Source organism: Pyxicephalus adspersus, chromosome 12 (genome assembly GCF_032062135.1).
Source record: "Pyxicephalus adspersus chromosome 12, UCB_Pads_2.0, whole genome shotgun sequence".
In the NCBI taxonomy this organism is placed as follows: Eukaryota; Metazoa; Chordata; class Amphibia; order Anura; family Pyxicephalidae; genus Pyxicephalus; species Pyxicephalus adspersus.
In genome coordinates, this window is record NC_092869.1 from 42,694,136 (window position 1) to 42,707,207 (window position 13,072).

At 45.8% G+C, this 13,072-nt stretch overlaps 2 protein-coding genes and 1 long non-coding RNA gene across 3 annotated transcripts in view; 2 read left to right on the forward strand and 1 right to left on the reverse strand.

Annotated features, from left to right (window-relative positions):
- LOC140341722 (uncharacterized) overlaps positions 1-453 on the reverse strand; it is a 7,780-nt gene extending 7,327 nt beyond the window's left edge. The window contains exon 1 of the long non-coding RNA XR_011922942.1: positions 318-453. This is a non-coding gene — a long non-coding RNA (uncharacterized lncRNA). The remainder of the gene's footprint in view (positions 1-317) is intronic.
- A 98-nt stretch (positions 454-551) lies between these two features.
- Positions 552-2,830, forward strand: TMED10 (transmembrane p24 trafficking protein 10). The gene is made up of 5 exons (XM_072427593.1): positions 552-767; positions 1,502-1,622; positions 1,698-1,771; positions 1,902-2,028; positions 2,409-2,830. The coding sequence occupies exons 1-5, from the start codon at positions 585-587 to the stop codon at positions 2,528-2,530; spliced, it is 627 nt and encodes a 208-aa protein (XP_072283694.1). The 5' UTR covers positions 552-584; the 3' UTR covers positions 2,531-2,830.
- Positions 2,831-4,778: 1,948 nt separating this feature from the next.
- BATF (basic leucine zipper ATF-like transcription factor) lies at positions 4,779-10,080 on the forward strand. Its single transcript, XM_072427595.1, has 3 exons — positions 4,779-5,545; positions 5,629-5,733; positions 8,562-10,080. Exons 1-3 carry the CDS (start codon positions 5,483-5,485, stop codon positions 8,736-8,738), a joined length of 345 nt encoding a protein of 114 aa, XP_072283696.1. The 5' UTR covers positions 4,779-5,482; the 3' UTR covers positions 8,739-10,080.
- The last annotated feature ends 2,992 nt before the right edge of the window (positions 10,081-13,072 follow it).

A 13,072-nucleotide genomic window follows, 5' to 3' on the forward strand; every position in this document is an offset into this window, starting at 1 on the left:
GGGGACAGGTGGGGGCGGATTTTGGAGATGTTGCGCAGGTGAGAGTCCTGTGCAGGTATATGTGAACACACAGCACATCTCACATAATACAGATCTAATCTACAACCGGGTGACGTTTCATTTTTATACAGAGCCCTGTTGTCTTCTTTCTTTAGGGCCGGTTACCTATTGCTCATAACATTGGTTTGATTGGGGTTAAGAGTGTTGTCAATAACAGGAAGTGTAACAAAAAGGTCCATTTATAGTTGAATTATTCAGATAAAAGCTGTACATTTATACAGAATGACAGGGTGATGTAAGAATATTCATCGGTTTACCCAAAAACCGGAACTGTAAATCTCCACACACCGGAAGTAGCCAGGATTCGCTCTCTTAAGTGAGAGTCTGTATAAGGCGAAACGCTGCCACATGAAACGTGACCCGAGAAGCCACACCCAAACGCCTGCGCTAGGTAGTGCAGTGCAGCGTCATGTGTTTGTGCACCCAGCCAATGAGTTGCCCCCAACTCAGAGTGGGCGGGGCGCAGAGGGGTGAAGGCTTCACAGTTTAGTTCTGCCTCCTCTGGTGACGTAGTTCCGCTCGCCATGGCTCGGTTCGTACCGGCTGTAGCGCTCCTTTTAGCTCTATGTGGTTCGGTTAGGCCCATTTCATTCCAGCTGCCACCCAATAGTCGAAAATGTCTTAGAGAGGAAATCCATAAGGACGTGCTGGTGACCGGAGAGTACGAGGTGTCCGAACCGCACAGCCAGGGTCAGGTCCGCCTGAAGGTAAGCTGGGAGATACCAAGTGTGTTTATGGGGGGGAATATTTATGTAATATTTAATTTGTAGTTATTGGGATGGTGTGTACCAAGTGTATGGGGTAGGGGTGGTGTGGGGAGCGGGACATACAAAGCTCTTCTATTGGGGGGGGGGGGGCTTTTGTTCGGCCTTTATTTACCAAATCCCTGACCTGGAATAAGGATTTAGCCAGTAATGTTGGGACTAAAGAGGGTGGGGGAGGTACCTGGGAAATCTGTCATGTGTTTTTGACACCTTAGATACTGAGAACAAAACCCTCCACAAATCCCTCCCCCTCCTTGACAGCTATTTAGGTAAAAGGCCCTGATGCACATTGCTTCAGGTTGTCTACATGCCAAAATATTGTCGCCTGAGGCAAATGATTGTGCTCATCTCAGACAAAAATCTGAAGTGTACTGTGATCCCCAAACATAGTTCATAGACCTATCTCAGCGCCTAATCACAAGCGCTGTGCATTTCAGTGAAGGAGAGCACAGTGGGTTGTCGCTCACTTGTCCTCCCCTATCCATAGGACAGAATGGTACTGTGTGCACTGCTCTCCTTTGTTCATCTTTCACTGGAAAGAATCGCTAAAGATAATTTCCAGTGATAATTCTTACATGTGTGCATAGTGCAACACATTTTTATAAATGTGGATAGGGTGGCCTGTGTCTGGTCATTCTCTATAAACATTAGTGTGATAACTAAACATCTGATTGCAGATTACAGACTCTGCCGGGCACATTCTCTACTCCAAAGAAGATGCAGCCAAGGGAAAATTCGCCTTCACCACTGAAGAGTATGACATGTTTGAAGTCTGCTTCGAAAGCAAACACCCTGCAGGTGAGTACTGTCTTGTGTGATACGGTATTGGTCGGTTCCTTTATGTCAGGTTCTGACTCCTCCCAATCTTTTCAGGCTCTGGACGTGTCCCAGATCAGATGGTGGTTCTCAATATGAAGCATGGCGTGGAGGCCAAGAACTATGAGGAGGTGAGCTGTAACCCCATATCTCTTTATAGAGTGCTCTGACCAGGGTTACATCCAGCCTTGTGTGGGGTTGTCTGGCCTTGTTTTAGAAGACATCAACTTTTAATGTTGGATTCTGCTTTCCTCTTCCTAGATTGCAAAGGTGGAGAAGCTAAAGCCCCTGGAAGTGGAACTGCGCCGTCTGGAGGATCTCTCTGAATCCATTGTAAATGATTTTGCCTACATGAAGAAGAGAGAGGAAGAGATGAGGGACACCAATGGTGAGACGGCTGTCATTCAGGCTGCTCAGCCCCCACTGATTTCCATTTACCCCCCTACTGTCTCTGTTATCCCCATCCTCTCCACTGCTTGTTCACCCTCCTCGGTATCCTCATCCTCTCTATTCCTCTTCATCCCCCCCGTTATCCTCATCCTCTCTATTCCTCTTCTTCATCCCCTTTATTTTCCCCCTTGTTATCCTCATCCTCTCAACTCTTCCTATACCCCCTGTCATCCCCATACTCTTTACTTATTCTTCATGTTTCCCCCATCTTCACTACTTAACTTCGTCATTCTCCCTCTCTCTCTCCCTCCCCCTCTCCCTCTGCCTCTCTCTCTCCCCCTCTCCCTCCAAATTGACGAGTTTCCTTTCCTTTTGCAGAGTCCACCAACGTCCGAGTGTTGTATTTCAGTATTTTCTCCATGTGTTGTCTGATGGGTTTGGCGACGTGGCAAGTTTTCTATCTGCGCCGCTTCTTCAAGGCAAAGAAACTTATCGAGTGATGGAGCGTATCAGTCATTACTATCGCCCCGCCCCCTGCTTGTCGTCATCGTCCTCCTCCCTGGGTGTTCATCTGTCACCAAATCATTGCTGGACTGTGGGAAACCTCCAGCTGCTGCAGCCGAAGGGAATATCGATGTCAAAGTTTCCTGGTGACAATTCCTTCCCCAGACCCTGTGCCACCGGCTACAGCACCAACAGACTGTACGCCGGGCACCCGTCTTCAGCGTGGCGCATTGCCCTCTTTCAGCTGTATATTTGGGATTTGTGTTTTTCTTATTAAAGAGGACCTGTGGGTGAAATCTGTGTTCTGTTGTAAATTTGGATTTGATCGGAGGTGGAGTGCATGTGCTGGACCCTGAGCTTAAGGTCTGTCTGTGTGTGGAATGCAATCGGAGAAGCTGTGCTTGGGTCTTCCTGGGTTTATCAGTGTTTGTGTAACACAGGAGGCGATTCTACAAACAGATTGTATAGTGTGTGGAAGCCTTAGTCTGTGTCCAGGAGATTGGAGAAAAGCAGCTGAGACATCCACATAGAATAACAAAAATGTTTCAATGGGCAGAGTCCCTTGTCGGATAAGTGTGTCGTCCCTGCACTGTGGTGATTAGAGAGAATAGCTCAAATGTAGTCACACAAACTTCTTGTGGTTAACCAATCACGGTGTCTCTGAATTTTGTCCATTCCCTCCCACTTGTAGATGATGCTGCAGGATGAATATTGTGTCATGTGGCTCAGCACTTGTGAACATCACACTGCTCCTAAATAATTCAGTGTTCAGCCCAGAAGTTTTTTTAAACTGGGTAGGAATAAATTAGGCAGGTGACAGCCCCTGTATTGTGACCCAACTCCCCAGTAACCACCAAAAAATAGCCAGGTAGTTACTGAAAAGTGCCAGGTGGTCCACCTGGCTGAAAGGGGCTGGGGAGAAAACTGGAATTGGGTTATCTGGCAGATTACAATCTAATCTCTTTACAGACATGGAATCTTTAAAATTATAATTCCCTGTATGAAATGTCTGAGCAAAAAGATTGCTAATATTGGGTCTAGACTTTGGATTAGCTCTGCCTAGGTTAGGGCCCAATTATGCCCTCTTCATGAACTTCAGTGACTTTCCACAATCGCTGTCTACTTAAGTGTTTCTCACCCTTTTTTAACATGGGAAAAACCCCGGCTATAATTAGTATATCCACAGCTCACAGTACATTATTGTGATGGCTATTGGGAAGAATGTCCCCCTTACAAATGCCAAAAAGATCATAGGGGTCACTTAAGCTGACCTGAGAGGAACAAATTGCTTCCCCCAGCAACCTCTGGAGGAACCCTGGTTGACAAACACTGATCTACTGACGCTGTATCCCTCCAATCAACCAGCCAGAGAAGTGTCACTGAGCACTGTGGTGGGCAGAGCTCAGAGGTTTTGGACATTATTCTGATTTATCATTTACGGGATTGTTTTACAGGCTGCCCAGATTGCCTGATGTCCATGGAGAAGTAAGAGAACCCGTCTAGCTGCCTCCACCCACTACTTACACCATTGGTTGTACAGAAATGTCTCAGTGGAGCCTCATCAGTTGGGTGGGGAGTTGAGAGTCCTATTTCAGTACTGAGAGTATTGCTGAGCTTTGATGTCCCCCCATTCCTTGTAATGAGTGGGGTCTACCTATAAAAATTTCCCTGCCAGGTCAATGTGGAGCACATCGGGACAAGTAATTTTGGTGGTTTTATCTTTGAGGTCATCGGTTCCAACCTCATGTCTTCTGAGACCTCTGTATTCTCATTCTGCAAAAGACCCCACTTGCATGGGGGTGTACTAATGCTCGAATGCATTCTAACCCCTCCAACAGCCATCATGATTTTTCTACATTGCATTCAGAATCCCAGTGATGCTCTCACAATTCTTAGAATATTGGAAAGATTTTATTTAAATATGGCATTGGGATGTTGATGGGGAGCACATACAAGTGAAGCAGGGTTATGATTAAGCCAATCAAAGAGCTCTTTCCAATGCCTCTAGCCCAGATAATCCTGCCACATCCACCATGCTTCACGGTTGGGGTGGTGATGATCATGAGCAGGGTTTGGTCCAATCAGATTGGAGTCTCCAGTGAACATCCTGGTAGGCTTTGGGTGTGTCATGCGACTTCTGATACATCACTGGTCTCTTCCGATCTGTCTTTATCTTTGTTTTTAGTATCTTGTACGTCATTGGCTCTCCTGCAGCGCTTTATTTATTATTTCGGAAGATTCTGTGATGGGACACGCGGTGTCACCTTCATATTCTCATTATTCTGTCAGGTGAGAGATCAGTGGAAATTGTGAGAAGTTAAACATGTGTCTAATAGAAACCGATGTCAATGCGTCATAGTTTCCTGCCCCCCCCCAGCACTGAGCGCACGCAGCTCTTACCCCCGCCTTCTGGGGGCTTTCCTGGGCCTCTTAACCATCAATTCTGCAGAATGTGACATTTTACAGATCATGTCCCCAGACACCAAAACCACACCGAAAGGTGACAACGTCATGGGAGAAAGACACTGAGAGCTTGGGTGGGGGCTGACATCAGAGAGAAGACTGAGACACTGACATCGGAAGAGGACCTGTCACTGCACACCCAAACCAATGGGAGAGAGACATTGACATCAGAAGAGGACCTGTCCTGAGACATCAGGGACACAGAGAGCACAGGAGAGGTACTGACATACTACGGGGAAAGAGGACCTGTCCCCAAGCCCTGATAGTGAAGACTTGACATTGACATCAGAAGAGGACCTATCACTACACCAAACCCAGGGCACACTGTTTTGACAACGTTATGGGACACTGACATCAGAAGAGGATCCGACAGAGACACCGAGAGCACAGGAAAGGTACTGACACCCCACAGGAGAAGAGGTTCTGTCCCTGGCACTGACCACAGGAGAAGAGGTTCTGTCCCTGGCACAGATATCCTCCAGATTATGCAGCCAGATTCAGACAGCAATGAAGCCGGGTACAGCAGTTCTCCAGGCAGCAATAGACAGGTACTCTCTCTGTGAGCTGTGACTTCATCGTGGTTTGTCCCCCTGGTGTCACCGCCTTCTCATATCTTCATTCTGATCCCCAGGACTCCTCAGATGACATGAAGAAAGTTCAAAGAAGAGAGAAGAACCGAATTGCAGCTCAGAAAAGTCGACAACGCCAAACACAGAAGGCAGACACCCTCCATGTGGTGAGTTCTGCAACACTGAAGCCCCAATTTTGTACAGCACTGCGGTTTATGTCAGAGCTAAACAAATGTATAATAATAGTGTGTGACTGTTGAGTGACATTAGAGTGTCAGCTCCTCTGTACAGAGACTGATGGGAACTGCTTAGTGATCTCTGTACAGCTGTATGGTATATGTCAGAGCTATATAAATGTATAATAGTGTGTGACTGTGCGGAGGACATTAGTGTAGAGTGTCAGCTCCTCTGTACAGAGACTGATGGGACTGGATCAGTGTTCTCTCTACAGCACTGCGGTATAGGTCAGAGCTATAAAAAAAAAAAAAATGCATATTAGTGTGTGACTGTGGGGGTGGGGGGGTCATTAGACTGTCAGCTCCTCTGGTACACACAGCGATGTTATAGCCTCACTCAGATTAGTGAGGGGGTTGTGCAGTTGTTACTGTGTGCACAAGGCGGTTGGGAGCAGGAAATGGTGAGGAAATAAGAGGTGAAGTCACATCCTGTAGTCTAATGCTTTGCTGTAATTGGGGATTCTGTTATAATCTCTATCAATTGTCATCTTTTTTTTTTATCCATTTTACACTGTTAACTATCCCACTGAATGTGTTTTGCAGACAATCCTCTGCTGACACTGCCAGGAATGCTGTTAGCTGATAACTTTCTATTCTCTTTGCTTGTACTGACTGTTATCCTTTACATTGTTTCCAGCAACCTCTAATTAACTGCACCCCCCCCCCCCCCATGCTATTAGTGTTCTTTTGTTGGGTGTTATTGCTCCTTCTCCATAGATACAACACAGACGATAAGTGTTGTCACCATAGACAGTGCTCAGCCCAGAAATTATTTTAAGCTGGGTGGGAAGAAATTTTAGGCGGGTGGCAGCCCCTGTATTGTGACCCAACTCATCAGTAACTACCCAAAAACAGCCGGGTGGTGCGCCCGGTTAAAGGGGCTGGGGAGAACACTGATAGAGAAGGAAGTGTGAAAGGAAGCATGTTCTTGGCAGTGTGATCTGTCTCTTTTATGTTTCCCTTTTCAATTCCATTGTATTAAAAAAAAAAAAAAATAAAAAAAAAGTTCCCTCCCTTCCTCCCTCATTATCACAGCATTAGCCCTATGAACAAAAATTCATATGTGGTCACATCTGTTATACCCATTACACCTGGCACACTGGCCATACCCATCATTCCAGCCACACCCATCACACCTGGCACACTGGCCACATCTATGTCATTGTGGTGTAGTAGGATTTATTCTGGATCTGTATTGATTTTACATCCACTAATTCTTTCATTTGTTTATAAATCAAATCCAAAAATTATGTAACATAAGATGAGACCATAAAATATGGAACAGAGACCTTACAGCCTCATTGCACCTCTAGCCCTCACTAATAACCTGGGGTAAATCTCATCTTACTTATGTAGGATGTAATACCCCCAAGTTTGCATCTCATAGCTATTCTCCTGTATCCACACCAAGGCCAAAACTTTATGTGGAACCCAATGTCCAGTCATTATTCTTCTATCTCCTATTTCCTTCAAACCCCCAATTCTTAAGTCATATCTTCCTACCCAACTAATATCCTCTAATTTGTCTTCATCATTTTTCCGCCAGTTCTTCTCCGTTGGATCTTTATTCTTTGATGTTCTCCCCAAATGCTCTCTCCAGTTTTCTTTCTCCTTTTCTCCCCCAATTCTCCTTCAATTATTCTCCCCCAGTTTTTCATCCTCATTTCATTTCCTTCATCGTTCTTCAATTCTTCTCCCAATGTTCCTCTCCCTCAGCTTGCCAATTATTATTATTACACAGTATTTATATAGCACTGATATATTACGCAGCGCTGTACAAAGTCCATAGTCATATCACTAGCTGTCCCTCAAAGGAGCTCACAATCTAATGTCCCTACCTGTCATATGTCATTATCACAGTCTAAGGTCAGTTTTTGGGGGGAGCCAATTAACCTGACTGCATGGTTTTGGGATGTGGGAGGAAACTGGAGTACCCGGAGGAAACCCACACAGACACACGGGGAACCTGCAAACTCCATGCAGACAGTGTCCTGGCTGGGATTCGATCCTGGGACCTAGTGCTGCAAAGGCCCGAGTGCTACCCTCTTCTCCTTCAATTATTTTTCCCAATTTCTCTCACTGGTTCTCTTTCTGTTCTTCTCCTTCAATTATTCTCCCACAGTTCTTTACCCTACAATTTTTCTCCCTGAATTAGTTTTTCCTAATTCTTCTCTCCTCAATTCTTGACAAATTATTCTTCTTGAATTCTTCTTCCTCAAGTCAGTTCTTTCAGTTCCACAGAAGGACCTTAGAAAGACATTGTATCATTGACCATACGACATGGAGGTGACTCGCTCGTCTTCAGGGTGACTCATCTCCATGTAGTGGTGTCCAAACTCTTTAGAGATCTTTCGCTGAGGTTCTCACACGCCTCCTTTGTTGGAGCCATGATACACAAATGTGTTGTATGTGTGATCAGACTTTGCTGGATCCCCTGGAGGATCTTTCACCCCTTATTTCCACCCCATTGGTTGGAAACCTGTATCACCTTCACATGATAGAATAATCTTAGGATTCACTCTCCTCTGCAACACGCAGATCTGTTATTAGATGACCACATAGAAGATTTTTTTGTTTCATTTGTATATTTCCGTTCCCTTCTTTTAGGATTTGTTTGAGAATCAGAAAATAGTTAGGTGACATTATATAAAAATATGAAAGGGTTTACAAACTTTCAAGCAAAGTTGTCCAGTGTTTGTTCTCTGATGATAATGGGAATGTAAAATCCATACAATAAGATATCATTTCTATCCCTGCAGGAAAGTGAAAATCTGGAACGGGTGAATGCGGCGCTACGCAGAGAGATTCGCCTCCTGCGGGAAGAGATCAAATATCTTACCTATGTCCTGAGCAGCCACCAACCTGCTTGCCACCTGGCATCCCAGAAGATTGCCATTACCCCCCCACGCCCATCTTCCCCCCGCTTTCAGCAATGATACAGCTTATGGAGATAGAAGGGAGCGCTGAGGGCGGAGCCATGATTGCAGACCCTGACTTCACCTAGAAAACTTATCATTATAGATGGGTCAACTCACATATGGCGACACCTCAGATCACAACTCGACGAAGCAGTGTCACATGACAAGACGGACAGTCTGCTATTGGCTCCGAAGCAGCTGGATGGAGCAGACCTGGCCGTGGCCAATCAGAATCCTTTGCTGCTCGGACATTTTATCACCCCACTGCCACTATTAGGTTTATGGAGGGACTTAAAGACCCGTCATCCACGTCCTCACCTTGTCTGTGTCTGGCTGCAATATTATCACTGGGCATAAGCAGGCAGCAAGTAAAGTCAGCCAAAAATATGGTGCTGCAATTAGGGGGTCAGCATGAAACCCAGACCACTAGGGGGTCAGAGGATTCTCCTCCAGAGGGCCCCAGGAGAATGAGGAATCTGAGAGCGGACATTACTGACTGCTGGCTCTAGGGTGGTGATCTTCATCCCCTGTATTCAGTAATTACAGTGTCATTTATTTGGAAAAGCAAGAGGATGACTATGACTATTATGATGACTGCTCTGGAGTCTTTCTATGAAAATTGCTGTTATAATATAATATGACAGCAGGTGGCGCTGTGCTCAAGAAGAAGACATTCCCCATTCCTGGCCACAAGATGAATGATTATTTCTGGCTACAGTAGGTGCTGAGTATGTGGGAACACCACGCTCCCCTCCAGAAAAGGAGTCATTGTATCTGTCCAGGAAGAGAGGTCAGATTCCCCCATTCACTGTGATCTGCCCCAAAATTACCTCCCAGGGCTGCCTGCTGATTAGCTAATCTTCAACGCAACCATTCATGGACTCTGTCCCCAGGATTCATCTTAAAATAGGGACGGATCATTCCTGTAAGGTTATCATGGGGCCTGCTGCTGTGAACATTATCAACAGGCTCACTTGTATCCACTGTAAACAATGGCTGATAAGTCTGTTGTCAGTGTATACAGCAGCAAGCATTCCTATTGGCTGGTGGTTGGCAGGAGTTGAGCAACTCCCAACCACAACCAGTCAATAGGAAAGCTCACTTTTATTTCAATCTTCCACCTATGAGTAGCAGTGAGCCTGTTGATAATGTACACAGTGGGCAATGGCTACACATGCAGTTAAAGTGTCGACAGCATTCTTTTGGTTGCAAAATCCAGCAACTCAAACAAAAGGGCAAATCTTTCCAACGGGACACAAACAACTGACGCACCTCTCACCATTCTACCTAAACCTAATATTTGGATATTGCAAGAGCCTGTACAAGAGATCCAATCGGGGAGATAAAAGAATGAAACTTTCCTGAGTCTGTCTCTTCATTGTCTTATGTGAGTGGGTGAGGATGGAAATGACACCGGGAGCTGTATGTTGGACTCATCAGGTGCCCCCAGTAATTTGTTATTGCTGTTTGTGTATAGTAGGCAGTTGTTGCACTCAGTGACTCGGTTAGATTTCTATCTAATCTACTGACCCAGCACAGAAATACTGAAGCAGCAGAATTAGCATAACAGGTCTGATACTTCTCCACATTCACCAATCAGATTGCAGCCTTCTACCTGATTGGTGCTGCAGTGACAAGGAGAGGGAGCGGCTGTTATCATTGTTGTCCTTCATCCTGTGCCAGAGGACAATGATCACTGCAGAGAGAGATATGACAGTTCTGACTAATGTTTCCGTGCCAAAAGATGGGGCCAGGCTGTACCTGGGGCCCCTATAGAAGTCCTTCCAGCCCCCACTAAGCCCTTCTGTACCCCAGATTCCTCTGTAATCCCCTCTGTACCCCAGACCCCCTCATACCCTGGGTACCCCAATACCCAGCCGACACTTCATAGACATTAATAAAGCCCCAGTGGGTGGAGCAACCCCCAGCTCTAGAAAGTGACAGTGAGTTGGAGCGAACTTTGTCCATCACATCATCACCTGAAACGTGTCATCGAGACCCACTGTGACCCCACCCCTCCCCCCGCCAGCCCCAATATCACTGAAAACACAGTCCAACTTTAACAAATACCGAGCATTACACCCAGGGTACAGGACAAGAGAAGTGGTACTGTGCAGAGTCCATACATGCAGAATAGGAACAGATACTGAGAATTACACCCGGGGTACAGGACGAGAGAAGTGGTACTTTGCAGAGTCAATATATACAGAAAAAGAACAGATACCGAGAATTACACCCAGGGTACAGGACAAGAGAAGTGGTAGTATGCAGAGTCAATACATACAGAATAAAAACAGATACCGAGAATTACACTTGGGGTTCAGGACAAGAGAAGTGGTACTGTGCAGTGTCCATACATACGGAATAAAAACAGATACTGAGAATTAAACCTGGGGTACAGGACAAGAGAAGTGGTACTGTGCAGAGTCCATACATACAGAATAAGAACAGATACCGAGAGTTACACCCGGGGTACAGGACAAGAGAAGTGGTACTGTGCAGAGTCCATACATACAGAATAAGAACAGATACTGAGAATTACACCCGGGGTACAGGACAAGAGAAGTGGTACTGTGCAGGGTCCATACATACAGAATAAGAACAGATACTGAGAATTACACCCGGGGTACAGGACAAGAGAAGTTGTACTATGCACTGGGACATTTTGTTAATAGGAGCATTTTATGACCTAGAGTTGCCCTGGCTGTGGGTGGTGGGGGTGGGGTGGGTTGAAGTTTATTCTGGGAGGGTAATTTGAGTCACACATTCCCTGGTGTTGACTCTCTTAGTATGGTGACATTAAGCTGATAAGGTTGTGTATTGTGCATGGGGAATTGTGCTGTTTGTACTATCTGATCTCCATTTTACTTTTTGATTTCCACATTGTGGAGTTCCAGTGATTAATAAGTTGTGGGGACATTCTGGCAGTTTGGTGTCAGGGTTAGGGGAGGCACAGAGAGCACTGGATGACTGGCAGGATCAACATGGATTTTATTTTTTATGTACCTATCAATCAAACGGAAGTGTGCATCCAGAGGAAGCCACACCCCATGAGTGTCATCCGGTGCGGTATAGAGGGGATCTTATTATAATACGCAGCCAACAGGGGGCATCATGTGACCAAAATAATTTCATATTGTACATAGTGTCTACCCAGAACTCCACACTTCACTCACAGGGGCCCAGAAACCCTCATCTGCTTTGAAGTAGAAAACTGTCAGTCAGTAAAGTTCCCATTGTGAGGGTCAGGGTGAGGATTGGCTGGGATTACATAATCTGTGAATTTTTCACCAATCCCATGCTGCCCTTATAACCCCCTATAGAGAAACAGCGGGAAACACATGCTGAACATCTATAATAAAATGACTATATATTGGCCCGCCCACAATCTTCAGCCACCAATCAACCGCCATGAACAATCCAAATAGAACAATCACATCACAGTTTACAAGGAAAGTCGCCAATTTTAAGGGTAGGCCCTATACTAAGGGAGAAGGGGACCAATCAAAGGGGACCTCTAATATAAAGGGTGGGCCCTATTCTGAGGGAGTGGAGGACCCATCAGAGGGGGCTCAATTATAAATGGTGGGCCCTATACTAAGGGAGTAGGGGAACCATCAGAGGGGAAATCTAATATAAGGGGTGGGCCCTATACTAAGGGAGTGGGGGACCCATCAGAGGGGACATCTAATATAAAGGGTGGGCCCTATACTGAGGGAGTGGGGTACCCATCAGAAGGGAACTCAATTATAAATGCTGGGCCCTATACGGAAGGAGTGTCGGGACCCATCAGAAGGGAGCTCATTTATAAAGAGTGGACCCTATACTAGGAATGTTGGGGACCCATCTGAGGGGGCTCAATTATAGTGGGCCCCATACTAAAGGAGTGGGGGGACCCATCAGAGCAGACCCCTAATATAAAGGGTGAGTCCTACCCTTAGGGGGTGAGGGGACCCATTGGTAAGGACCCCCAATATTATTAAGTGTGGGTCCTATCCTGAGGGGGTGAAGGAGCCATTGGTGGGGAGCTTCAATATAAAGAGTGGCCCCATCCTTAGGGGTTGGTAGATCCATCTAAGAGGACTCTTAATATAAAAGGTGTGTCCTATCCTCGAGTCCTGATTGTGTGGCTGCATAGGGAAGGGGGTGTATTCTCTTGGAATTTTGGTACAGGTTGTTCAGGTTTAGTTGGAATAGGTGCATTCATATTTATTTTAGTTTGTATCTTTAAAATGTGCAATGTGATTGGTTCCTCTGAGATGTCTCTGCTGTAGAATGAAGATCACTGGGAATAAAAGTATCAAAGTGCAGCTCCGCATCACGTGACCCCAACAGATAATAATATTATTACC